The 12,462-nt window shown below is 50.7% G+C and overlaps 1 protein-coding gene across 2 annotated transcripts in view; it reads right to left on the reverse strand.

Annotated features, from left to right (window-relative positions):
- Positions 1 to 9,810, reverse strand: part of HABP2 (hyaluronan binding protein 2) — a 36,754-nt gene extending 26,944 nt beyond the window's left edge. For both annotated transcript variants that reach the window (XM_045191518.2, XM_024555627.4), the window contains exon 1: positions 9,655 to 9,810. In XM_045191518.2, coding sequence (XP_045047453.2) covers positions 9,655 to 9,723 — 69 coding nt within the window. In that variant the 5' untranslated portion in view covers positions 9,724 to 9,810. The remainder of the gene's footprint in view (positions 1 to 9,654) is intronic.
- Between the last annotated feature and the right edge of the window lie 2,652 nt (positions 9,811 to 12,462).

Genomic DNA, 12,462 nt, shown 5'->3' on the forward strand with positions numbered 1-12,462 from the left:
ATACGACAGGTCCAGGGTGTGGGCTTCCTGCAGAACGGCCGGCCCGGGCCGCCGAAAAGGCCAGCCTCGTACAAGACAAAGAAAGATGCGAAGACTGTTCTTTACCAAATGAGACTAAAGAGATACAACAGCAGGATGCAGCACGGGATCCTTGACTGCATCCTAAATGTTTAAAAACAGCTATAAAGGACATGACTGGCACAACTGGGAAATTTGAATATCGACTTGTAGGAAATGGCACTATTGTCTCGGTTGAGTTTCTTTGGGCGATGATGGTCTGGTGGTTCTGTAGGAAAGTGCTCTTATTCTTAGGAGAAACGTGCTGAAGTGGTGAAGGTGATGTCTGCAATTTAGGTGCAAATGACTCAGCAAACCACTGATCACACACACACACACACACACACACACGCACGAGAGAGAGCAAGAGAGAAAGCAGTGTGACAAAACGTTTGTTGTTACGTCTATCTAGGTGAAGAATACCTATTGTATTAGTCTTCCCACTCTTCTGCAGGTTTGCAAAATCACAAAATAAAAGCTCAGGAATTGGAACGGAAGGCACGAAATGGAAGGGAGGCCGTGGGCTGCCTGGACGGGGCCTGTTCTGTGGGCCCGAGGTCCTCAGCCCTGTTGCTGTGGGAAATGAGACAGGGGTAGGCGCTTCGTTTTGGGGGGCAGCAGGTTGGCTGTGGGGAGGCTCCGCAGAGGAAGGGCAGATTCAGGCCTCAGGGGTGGTCCTGGGCCGCTTGAACAGGGACACCTGAAGTTGACCCCTCCAGGCTCAAGTGTCTGGGCAGCACTCAAAAGGGGCTTGCGAGGACCTCGAGGACAGAGGCATGTTGCCTCCTCCTCTCAGCCAGTCAGCCCTGCCTTGGTCCTGGCCCTTTGTTCTGCCTCATCTTCCCTCCACCAACCTTGTCTGGACAGCAGGGCCTGCCCCTCGCTACCTGTTGGCCCCAGGAGACAGAGGTACCCCTTGAATTATCCTTTTTGAGCTGCATAGTGTGGGCCAGGCCTGGCCACTTTCTGCGCTGAGGTGTGGGCGGGACAGGACGGGGAACTTCAAGGCACAGGACGGAAAAGGCCCTCCCAGACCTGCGCCTGGGCCTGACTGGAGCTATTACACTTCTTAGTTCTGAACTGGAGCGGGTGGGGCAGCCAGGTGCTGTGCTGCCCTTGGCCAGCAGGTGGCAGACGTGCCCTTCCAAGGAGCTGGAACTGGTTGGCCTCTTGAGCTGGGAGGGAAACCAAACAGAAAGCAAGCCCAGCAGGACCTTCCTGGCCTGGTGGTGGTGGTGGTGGGGGTTCAGATCCCACCTGCTCTCCGAGAGTCAAGCAGCTGCCGCCCAGCTGTGCAGCTTGCCTGGGCTGCATGTCCACGGGTCCCAGGATCCAAAGCAGGCCCACGCAGTGTGTGGATCTCCGGGTCCACCACAGAGAGAGGCTGTGGTGAAATGTGGAAACCGGCAGTCTGAACACCAGGCTGGGTATCCGGGGGGCTGTGTGGGAAAGGCCGGGGCTGCAGCCAGGTATTGACGCCCGGCATCTGGGTTCTGAGACTGACCTGGGTCATGGTGGGGGCGGGTGGGGGCATGGAGAGACGTGGTATTTGCCTTCTTTCATCCCACTTTTCTGTTCAATTTTCCCACACTGAGACTAGGAAATCAATGGTAGAAGTCCTACTCCCGGGACTTGCAAATCCGATGAAGACGATCAAGGGAAAGGAAGGAGGAGGAGGAGACAACTCTGATCTCAGTTCTCAGTAATTAAGAGCTGACCACGTGCCAAGGATGGTGCTAAGTGCTTCACATGCATTTTGTCTCGTTTATTGCACACAATAATTGACCATCGAGGTACCAGAATTAAGTCCATTTTAGCGGTCAGAAAACAGCTTTGCAGAGGTGAAGTTGCCCAGAGTAACTCAGCTAATAAATGCGGGAGCTGAGATACAGTGCAGCTAGTTTTACCCTTGGGCCCTCGCTCTTAGTCTCCGTCGCTGTGAGGAATGGGAACCGTGGTGCACCTAGGTTGTGAAGGAAGGCTGGAGGAGATGGAAGCAGAAGAACTCCCTAATCCAAAGAGAGGCGGGGCATTGAGCTAGATTAAGAGATGGGGCCCCTGTGCACAGAAAGCTTTGCGACGAGCTTCTCCATTATGCTGACGTCCCCCTCGTCACCAGAGAGCCTGCGTCAAAGGTCTGGAGTCGTGCAGGCGAAGGGTGGTCAGTGGGGAAGGCAGGGAGGGGCAGAGAGAGAAGATCCTGCGTCTCAGACTTAAATCTCCTTAGATGTGAAAGACATTGAGGTCTAATCTATGCTGTGCTATCTTTAGCAATTATTTCAACTCAGGTTCTCCCTCTGCCTTTCAGAATTCGAAACCTTTGAAAACAAAAGGACAGAGGCTAAAGGTCTGAGTCGATGATTTCCAGGAATTAGCTGCTGAAAAATGCTCTCAGAGGCTTGGGAAGCAATGGAAGACAGGGATGGGGCTAGTCCTGTCCTTTGGGGCCAGAAGCTTGGCTTAGAATGAAACAAAGCCAAACAACCTATCACCTGGTAGGTAGAAGACTGGCACTCCAATCCCAGCCATCCCTCCCTCCTCAGATGTTCCTTCCCTCTCAGATGAACAGTGGGAGACCAGACATCACTGACCACCAGGAAAGGACTGTATTCCTCCCAAGGGCCACTGGGTGGGAGAGAACTCTGTACCAGGGCTCAGTGAGCCTGCAGCTGCTGGGCGGGAAGGAAGGCCAAGGGAGAGAAGGCACAGCTCAGCAGGGCCACTCCCCACTGCTGAGCAAAGAGCTCAAGGTCAGGGTGAGGGGTGCAGGTGACAGAAGACAGGGGTTGCCAGTGTTCCAGTCATCAGCCCAACCACTGCCTCACACCACCCGCCCACTGTGTCGCAAACATACGCTGTGTCATGTGATGAGCAGCTGTGCAGAGCCTCTCAGGCCTCTTTTTAAAATGAAAAACTGTGGTAAAACATACATAATGTATATCTTTCCATTTTAATCATTTATTAGTATTCCATTCAGTGGTATCAACTGCATGCACAATGCTATGTTATCATCACAACTCCCTACACCCTAAACTTTTTCATCATCCCTAACATAAACTTGACACCCATCAAACAATAACTCGCCTCCCCCCTTCCCCCAAGCTCCTAGTAACCTCTGTTCTCCTTTCTAGGTACCTCGTGTAAGTGGGATCACACCATGCTTGTCCTTCTGTGACTGGCTTTATTTCTCCACAATGTGTTCAAGGTCTATCCATGTGGTAGCGTATATCACAGTTCCATTCCTTTTTTATAGCTAAATACTATTCCAGTCTACATCTCATTTTGTTTACCTAGTCATCTGTTGATGGACGCTGGGTTATTTATACCTTTTAGCTATGGCGAATAACGCTTCTATGAACTCAGGTTTTGTGTATAAAAACCTGTTCAAGCCTCTGCTTCCCATTTTCCGGGAGGTATATACCTAGGAGTGGACTGTCTGGGTCATGTGGTTATTCTGTGTTTGACTTCATGAGGAGGCACAGTGCCCTTTCCCACAGCGGCTGCTCCACTTTACATTCCCACCAGCAAAGCCTAACAGTCCCCGTGTCTCCACATTCTCGCTAACACTCATTGTGAAAATTCCGGCCGTCCTACTGGGTGTGAAGGGGTGCCACTCAGTCCTTTCTAGTCACAAGGAGGCTCATCCTTCTTGCTTTAGCTCACAGGCTGTGCAAGGCTGGCCTATGATTGGCAGTTTACTGTGGCTTTGATCTAATCTGAAGCTTGGGGCAAAGAGGGAAGGCTCTAACGGGGGAAATTTGGAGGCCAAAGGAGGAGCACCGCCAGTGGTTCCTGTGGGTGGTGTTCTTCTCAGGAGCCTGGGTGAAGCCTGGAGCCACAGTGACACACGGTGGGGCATCATGGAGGGAGACGGGCCTGACCCATCGTGTACAGAGGAGGCAGCCGAGGCCCAGTGGGGTAAAGCGTTCCTGTAAGGACATCGGCAGACTGGAGCAGGGCAGGGACTGGAGACCAGGTCTCCTCCATCTGAGGGCAGTCACCTGTGTCTGGTCCCAGTTGACTGAGGGCTGGGTTGCAGCTTCAGGTGGCTGGCACAAATGGGGTAGGGGACAGAGAGAAGAGTCCCATCGGAGGGTTTCCATTTTGATCTGGAGGGCTTGATAAAAGTCCAGATCTCTGGGCTTCACCTGCAGAGGTGGTACTTCCGTGGGTCTGGAGTGGGCCCAGAGTGTGCGTGGCTCAGCACCCAGCACCCAGGGGGCTCGGGCCCTCAGCCACCCTTTGATGATGCCTCTCTCAGTCATGAAGCTGCTGGTCGAGGAGACCCCTGGGCCTCTCCGTTCCTGTGCTAGTTGTGGAATCTATCCTGTGGTGGTTGGGAAAGCACCTCAGTTCCCCCAATTGTAAAAGAAAGAATTCCCTTTTCCAGCCCGATGTTTTGTTTTCAAGGGTATTTGGCTGAGGGGGGACTAAGCCTTTGCAAAGGATTACTCTTCAAGTAAGCACTTGGAAACAAATGCCAGTCCAAATGTGCCATTCCAGGGACTGGGGACAAATGGCCTGGGGGTGGGGGCTGGAGTCGAAGATTAGGGAGTAAAACCATCCAGGGTAAGTGGATTGGATACAAGCAAACATTCATTTCTGGATGTGCTCACTCACCTGGAAGCCCTTCGAAAAGGCAAAGGAGCAAAGAAAACAAAAGCACTAGTGAATCTGGGGCTCACCACGTAGGCACAAGCCCCCCCACTGGCCTTCTTGGCCAATCAACCTCCACACACAGCCCAGGGGTGCAGAAGGAATCTGCCCACTGGGGGGAACCAACTCCACCCCTGAAGCTGTCCTCGGGTCTGTGCTTCCCACAGGGCGGGGCACGAACCCCTGGTGGTACCCAAGCTGGTTTGGGTGGCTCCTGACCAGGATGTGACATAACATCAAAACACAGGTGAAAAGTCATTTCCTTCTCAATTTTACTGTCAGCCCTTCTAATCCCCTCACAAAGAAAGAGTCAGATGGTGCTGGTGAATTTCCATTGTCTCCCGCTGCTCGTCTCCCCTTCTACCAAGGAGAAAGCAGGCTTCAGGCTCTGGGCTTTAGGTGAGAACTGTAGCCAGTAGAATTCAATGACATCGTTCTGTCTTCTGTTCTTTGATTTTTCCATTTATCGTTTCGACAGTTTCCTTTTAAAAATGTGTGTATTTGGCTAGAGAAAAGGTGAGTCAGTTTAACAAAAGTATTAAGAAACTAGTTTGGGTTTTGACACAATTTCTGGAGGTGGATTCAGGCGTGATGAAAGTTTTGAAAGCACTGGAACTAGCCGGCTAGCTGTCTGACAAGACTCGCTCTGTCTGGGGTTGAAAAGAAAAGCTTCAGGGACTGTTGAAGGGGCCTCCGGGGACAGGAGTCACGTCACCTCCCGCCTGACACTGGAGTCTCAGGCCACTAACACTTCTGACAACTTTCACACCTCCTTGAAGGGCCTCATTTGTTTTGGGTCATGCCTGGCACGGCAACCTCTACCACAGTGCTTATGAGCACAGGGCTTGGCATCGGGCAGACCTGGGTTTGAATCCCAGCTCTGAAAAGGCCCCAGGCTGCCATCTCTGGCAGGTCATTCACCTTCTCTGGAGCTTCCTTTCTGTCCTGCAAAGTAAGCATGGCGGATGGCGGCGGTCCCTGCCTCAGAGGACTGTCGGGAAGCTTTAATGACATCATAAGCCTAAAGTGCACAATGGCGGATAAATGATTGCTGTTACAATGATCATTATGACTAATAGCTGCTGATTTTAATTTTTTTTTTTTACTTTTCGACGTTGGCAAGTTGAGGAGCCATTGAGAAGAGCGCATTCAGGACCATAAACTCTCCCTGGAATGTGTTTGTTGGGTCACAGTCACGTCACACTAACAGCCACCCCCCAACTTTTCCTTTTTTTTTTTTTTTTAACCTGGGATCTTTGCCTAAGTCCTAAGCCAGGAAAACTTGTTATATTAATTATGAAGAAAAAGCATGTTTTATTTAAAATCCCCACTGCGGAATGTTCTGCCATGCCGTCTCCCTGCGACAGCAGAATGGCTTGTGCATTTGGGGAACCCTAATGAATTTAAAATACAACGATGTCTGTGCCTGGGTGCACTGGCTGCAAGCTGATTTCCCTAAACACCGGCGTGCACTGCCGGGGCTAATTAAGAAGGTGCCGTGAAATTCAGTCCTTCTCTTTTCCGTAAGACTGTGGGTTACAGCAAGAGGGAGGGATGTCTCCTGAGCCTGAAGAGACAGACGTTCTGGAGCATCGAGGCTTTACAAAGGTGGCTCGTATCTTCCCATCCGAGGCCTTCTTTGTACTAGGGGCCATGAAGATTTGGATGCTTGAATTAATCAGAGGCTGAACCCAGTTACTGGACCATCCAAAATTGGCCCCAATACTTCAACAGCCACGGTGCTTCCGAACAACAACCAGGCAAGATCACTCTCTCTCTGTGTGTGTCTCTGTCTCTCTCTCTGTGTCTCCAACATAGAACCAGGCAGATAATGCGTGCCAGGCAGGCAGAAAGGGCATCGAGGGTCGAGATGATGAGGCTGAAGCTTCTAACACTAGGAGCAGCGGCTTCTCCTCACTGCCAGGCAGGGATGTGAACCCCGTGTCACTAGGATGTCTGGTTTTCAAGAAAGCTTAGAGATTTGTATTGTTACGTGCAATGTTCTGATTTTCAAATGTTGCCGAGCGATCGAAAGGAAGTCAATGTGCCAGGCCAGACGCACCTGGGCCCCAATCCTGGCTGGGAAGTTGCTCTATCGCCTCTGGGCTTGTTTCCCACCCATAAACCAAGGATAACTATGCAAGGCTGTGCTGGGACAGGCGTCCAAAACTGACCGGTAAGGACAGACAAATCTGGAGCAGCCCAGGCAGGCCCTGTGAATGGATCCGTGTTCACTGCAATGCTATTTGATCTGTACCTCTTTGGGTGGCAAATACCTGAATAAAAATCATAGTCGAAGATGAACCAGAGATATCTTCAGAAGACTCGCTGTGTGATCTGAGTTCATGGGGGGCGGGGCAGGTAACTGGGGCCTTTCCAGTGGGTAGCCATCGCAGAACCTGTGACTGATTTTTTTCCATTTTCAGAAGCACATGGAGTCCTTGACACTCCACTTACCAAAGAGTCCCCTCATCTAAGGGCCTCCAGTCCCTACGGGAAGAACCAGGACCCTGAAGCTCTATGGACTGAAGAAATCTCATCTTTAGCCAGGGTCCAGGCAAGAGAACTAGTCTAGACAGATGTACACTAGTTATAGCCTAGAACTTAGCCCTGTCACTTCCCAGCTATATGACTCAAGGCCAAGTTCCCCAGCTCCTCACCTGTACATTGGGAGCAATAATAGTACCTACTTCTTAAGGTACATCCGGGGATGAACTGATCCATGGCACACAGGATTTCTCATTAAATGGAAGCAGTTGGGGCAGGAGAGGCCACCCAGCCCATCTGCTATGCAGCTCCATCCCTCCCATGATGCCCTGAGCTCTCCAAAGCATCTGAACGACTTGGCCACTCTTCCTTGGATGTCTGCGTACTGGCCCGTGAAGTGCAAGCTGCCTTCCCGACCACCTGTCTGGTGCACATCTGGGGTAAGAAACACTCCAAAGCCCCTAGTCCTCTCCTTGGAATTGACTAAGCTCATTGCCTGAAGGCCCTCTCTCATATTCTCTCTTTTATCCATTATTGACTTATAATTTCATCGCTAACCCTAAATATCACTGGGGCTTGCAAAAAACCCAAAAAGGCGGGGGAGTTTTGGGGGACCATTATCTTTTCATGAACTTCAAACAGACTGCGTCAATCCATCTCCTTGCCTGCAAACTTTAGGGACTAATTCTTTCTGACTGGTACTTTCACTGGACCCCCCGTGGGCCTCTGATGATAATTTCACTGCCTTTCTCTAGACCTGTGACACTTCTGCTGGGTTTTGGCCTCAGACATCCAATAAGCAATCAAATGACGCGGGGAGTTTGACAACAATTTGTCACTGTAGCCACACCACACACACAAAAGTAGGCATCAGAAAGTGAAAGTGTCTCAGAGGTGGGTCACTTGGCAGCTTACGACAGGGCTAAGGTAGGCTTCTGAGTACAGTTTGCTAAAAGGGGAGCTGTTTGTTTTTAAAGTGAGCTAATCAGAAAACCTGGAATTTAATCTGTTTCCTGCAGGAAAAGCCCTAGGGAGTAAAATGGGACATAAAATGCAAAGGTATTTAACGCCATAAAGAGGCTAGGGCTCCTATTCCAGTTCTCATCCCCTTCTCATTCTCTGCCCTCCCCCCACTCAGGGGCGCATTTTCTGATTTTTGCGGACAACTTGGGTCCACTCTGGAAATTTAAGGGCAAGAGCTAATGCTTAGTGAACGGTACGTGCATTTTCTTGTTTAATCAATTGTGACCCTCCCCAAGTTTGGGAGAGGTTGTCACTTGGTCCGCAGTAGTGGAAACTGGCCCTCAGAGAAATTGTGCCAGCCGCCCGACACCCTGCAGCTGGGATGCAGCCAAGCTGAGGAGCCAGTCCTGGCTCCACAGCCCCCCTCGTGCCTCCAGCCACCCCCAGTACGGAACTCCAGGAGGCACTCTCTCTCTCCCTCTCTCGTTTTTTATCCTCACCCAAGGATACGTTCATTGATTTTTTTTTTTTACGAGAGAGAGGGAAGAAGAGAGAGAGAGAGAAACATCGATGTATGAGAGAAACATCAACATCAATTAGCTGCCCTCCAAGCCCTCCCCTGACTGGCGATCAAATCCGCAACCTGGGCATGAGCCCTGGTCAGGAATTGAACCCACAACCTTCTGGTGTGCGGGAGGACACTCCAACCAACTGATCCCCCTGGCCAGGGCAAGAAGCTCTCTCTCTGTGGAATGTTCCACTCACGTGACCACAGAGACCCAGCTGACACTCTAGGATCACAAAGGCTCACAGCAGGAGCCGGCATCTTCACAACTGACCTGCTCCCGAATGTCTTGAGCTCCCCATGCGGGACCCTGCGATGGCCCTTTCCTCCCCTGCTCAACACCACTGCCCTCAGGCCCTGCTCACCTCCCTACCCGCAACAGTCACAGCCATGGGATAAGGGGAGAGAGAATATACTGCACACAGAGCTTCTCTCCAAACCTAATGCACCTAAGTCAGCTTGTCGCCAGGGTCCTTGGCAGCCAGTGGGACTCTCCTCCAGGGCCAAAGCACAAGGATTCTCGCCCTGGGGTTGCCCCAAATGGCTGGCACACTGGGTATGTGTCAGCGTGTGCAGAGAGAGTTTGCAGCTTTCGTCGCTTCTCAAAGGGGTCTGTGAGACCCATGCCAGATCGAGACCCACGGCCTTAGCAGAGCTTCTTACCCCCCCCCCCCGTCCCCTCCTTTGGAAGCTGTCCATGGAGACTCTCTCCCAAGAGGGCTCAAGTCAGTTGCATGGCGTCATGGAATCTGTTACTCAGCAGGGACGGGCCTGCCTCAGCTCTCCAGCCCTCAGACATACTCAACCTGACCACACTAGCCTTTCACAGCTAAATTTCTCGTTGCTGCTGGCCCTGCTGGTTTGGTCTTCCTAATAAATCTCAACTCCAGGTCTCTCAACTCCAAGTATTGGAAAAGAACACTTACCCCAAAGGCTGTCTTTCCCGCCAGAACCACAAGCAGCAGAACGTGGAGATCAGACATTCTGGCAAGCATCTCTGCAGCTTAAGAACCCTTCTTGTGCTCTAAACACAATTTCTTGTAGTGCCTTTATGGGGGAGGGGGGCAAGTCAGTCTGAAAGGATTCGGGAACAAATGAGGAGGATGCAAATTATTAACTAGGCATCAAATACTGTTTAATGTTTAATGTTTTGCAAACCAACTATCTTGATTAAACAAATGGTAACTTTGGGGCTGGGCTGAGTCACCGGGTGGTTTCTTTTCTGGAAGAAAGCCTCCAAAGACAGTAGCAAAGAGAAAGAGCCCCCGGCCCCTGACTGTAGCTGGCGGGGCTGCCCAGTGTTCCGTGCAGAAGGCCCGATGGTTAATAGCATTCCAGCTGCAGGATTAAAGCCCCAAGTCAGGTGAGGCCTCTGCCACAGGCCTCTGCCATTGCTGATTCCCACAGAATGTTAAGAGCGTTCTGACTCATCGAATCTCAGGCAGAATTAAGGCAAGGGTGAGCTCCCAATAACATCACGCTTTATATGCAAGAAAGCGAAATTAAAAGATGCAAAACTGCTATTGACAAACATTGATTCTGGGCCCTTTGAAGCATTGCCCACAGTTGCTTGTTGGCTTCAAAAGTTTCCTTTTAAATTTCATTACATAAGGTTTTTACTTTTTAATTACTTTTTTTCCTTTTCATTGGAGTCTTTCTTTGATCAGGAGGGGAGAAGAAACCCACGATGCCCACATTTGGGGCCAATTGTTTCCTATGTTCCTCATTTAGCTATGCTGGTTGTAGGTAGGGCTATGTAAAGCAACAGTTACCGATTAAGCATGGGTTCTGGTGGACACAATTGATCTCTCTAATATGCGTGGTCTTCAGCTCCTGTAAACACCTGACTGCCTGCAGCAATCTGTGCAAAGTTTCCAGAGATCCTCCCAAGTCCTAAGTCCTCCTGAGTCCTAAATCCGGGTTCTCAAACCCTGCTGCCGACTGAGGCAGGTGCCCACCCGTCTGCAATCCCTATTCGGCACACGCACTCGGATGCTCAGTGGCTGCTTCCACCTTTGGAAGCCAGCTTGCTAACCATGGAGGGCCCCACGAGAACCCAGCCAGGAGAGGAGAAGGCCAGGGTCAATGCCCCCGCCGCCACCAGACGGCCCTTGAAGGACAAACCAAGTCCTGACACCTTAGCTCCTAAACGATCCTCAATTTGTCTTCTTTCCCCACTTATTTTGTGTCCACCCTGTTTTAGGCATCCATCAACTCGCCCTTGGCCCACATCCACCGGACCCCTACACCACATGCACGTGCTGGTCCCTTTTTCCGGAAAGTTCTTCTCTAACCTCGTTCTGTCCTTACCCTGCTCCTTACTCGAACTCCAGTCCTGTTCTTAGCCCTAACCCTCATCACTCTTCAGCAAGTTCACTTAGTGAGCTCAGCTAGTTAACTTTTCAAATCTCAGCCCAAACACGAGTTCCTCAGAAATCCTGCATGAGGGTCTCCTTCGTAGCACTTCCCAAGGTCGTAACTGCGTACTTGTACTGCTATTTCATTAATATTCATTCCCCCACTGCCCCAACTGGACAGAAAGCGCACGAAGGCAGACACTCTGTTTTGCTCACCATTGAATTCCTGACACAGAACCCCGGTACCAGTCTGGCCCATGGTAGGGGCTCAATACATGTGTCTTTTTTTTAAAGATACATTTATTTTTTAAATTAAGATTTGTATTTATTTATTTATTTTTAGAGAGAGGGGAAGGGAGAAAGAGAGAAACATCAATGTGTGGTTGCCTCGCACATGCCCCCTACTGGGGGCCTGGCCCACAACCCAGGCATGTGTCCTGACTGGGAATCAAACTTACGACCCTTTGGTTTGCAGGCTGGCGCTCAATCCACTGAGCCACCCCATGTCTCGAAACACATGTCTTAAATGAATAACCGCTTTATGAAAGTGAGAGCCGGACCCCTAAGATGGTATACCAACTCAGCGTGAAAAGAGAAACTGGATGTGAAAAAACGAAAGTATCTGTGAAGTTTTTAAACAGCTTCAGTTTATTTACAAACACAACACTAATTTACATTGAATTTCCACCGATGACCTGCTGTGAGCCAGGCACTGACGATGCAGGATTAGAGGAGACAGACCCGAACTTGCTCTTCAGGGCCGCCCATTCTGGGTGAGGGGGAGATAGGCAGACGATGAAAAAAGTAAACAGGTTAACTGTAGCTTGTGATAACCAGGAAAAAGGATGGACCGAGGTGATGGGACGTAAGTTCTTGTTGGTGGGAGGTTTCCGTGGACTAAGAGGTGGCGACAGAGGCGATGACGCCTAAGCGGGTCGTCGGTGCGATGCCGGCCCTGTGGGTGGTTCTCCGATCACAGAGCAAGGGCCCACGAGGCCACGTGCACGAGGAGTTTGCTGATTTTCACACTCAAACCTGTGTAGAGTGTGCACAGTCGGTAAAAAGGAGAAATGGAGAAACAGAAAGTTCAGGCAGTCCAGTCACTGGATCACTCACGTGACTCACGTCTCCTTGGCCCTGAGTGAACCGTGAGAACTCCTGACTTTGGGGAGGGATCCCCAGAAAACGCGCCAGGAGCTTTTCTTCCTGTGTGACCAGGGAGTGACCGGGGTGAGCTGGCTGTTCATCTTTTGAATCCAATTAATTTCCCCAAGGGGTAATCTTCCCTTTATTACAAGTCAAAAGTGAACAATTTTGTTCTTGGTGTAAGAACCACCGGCCTCCCACATAGCGTCTCTTCTTTCCTTAAAGTTTTGT

This window comes from Desmodus rotundus, chromosome 4 (genome assembly GCF_022682495.2).
Source record: "Desmodus rotundus isolate HL8 chromosome 4, HLdesRot8A.1, whole genome shotgun sequence".
NCBI classification, from domain to species: domain Eukaryota; kingdom Metazoa; phylum Chordata; class Mammalia; order Chiroptera; family Phyllostomidae; genus Desmodus; species Desmodus rotundus.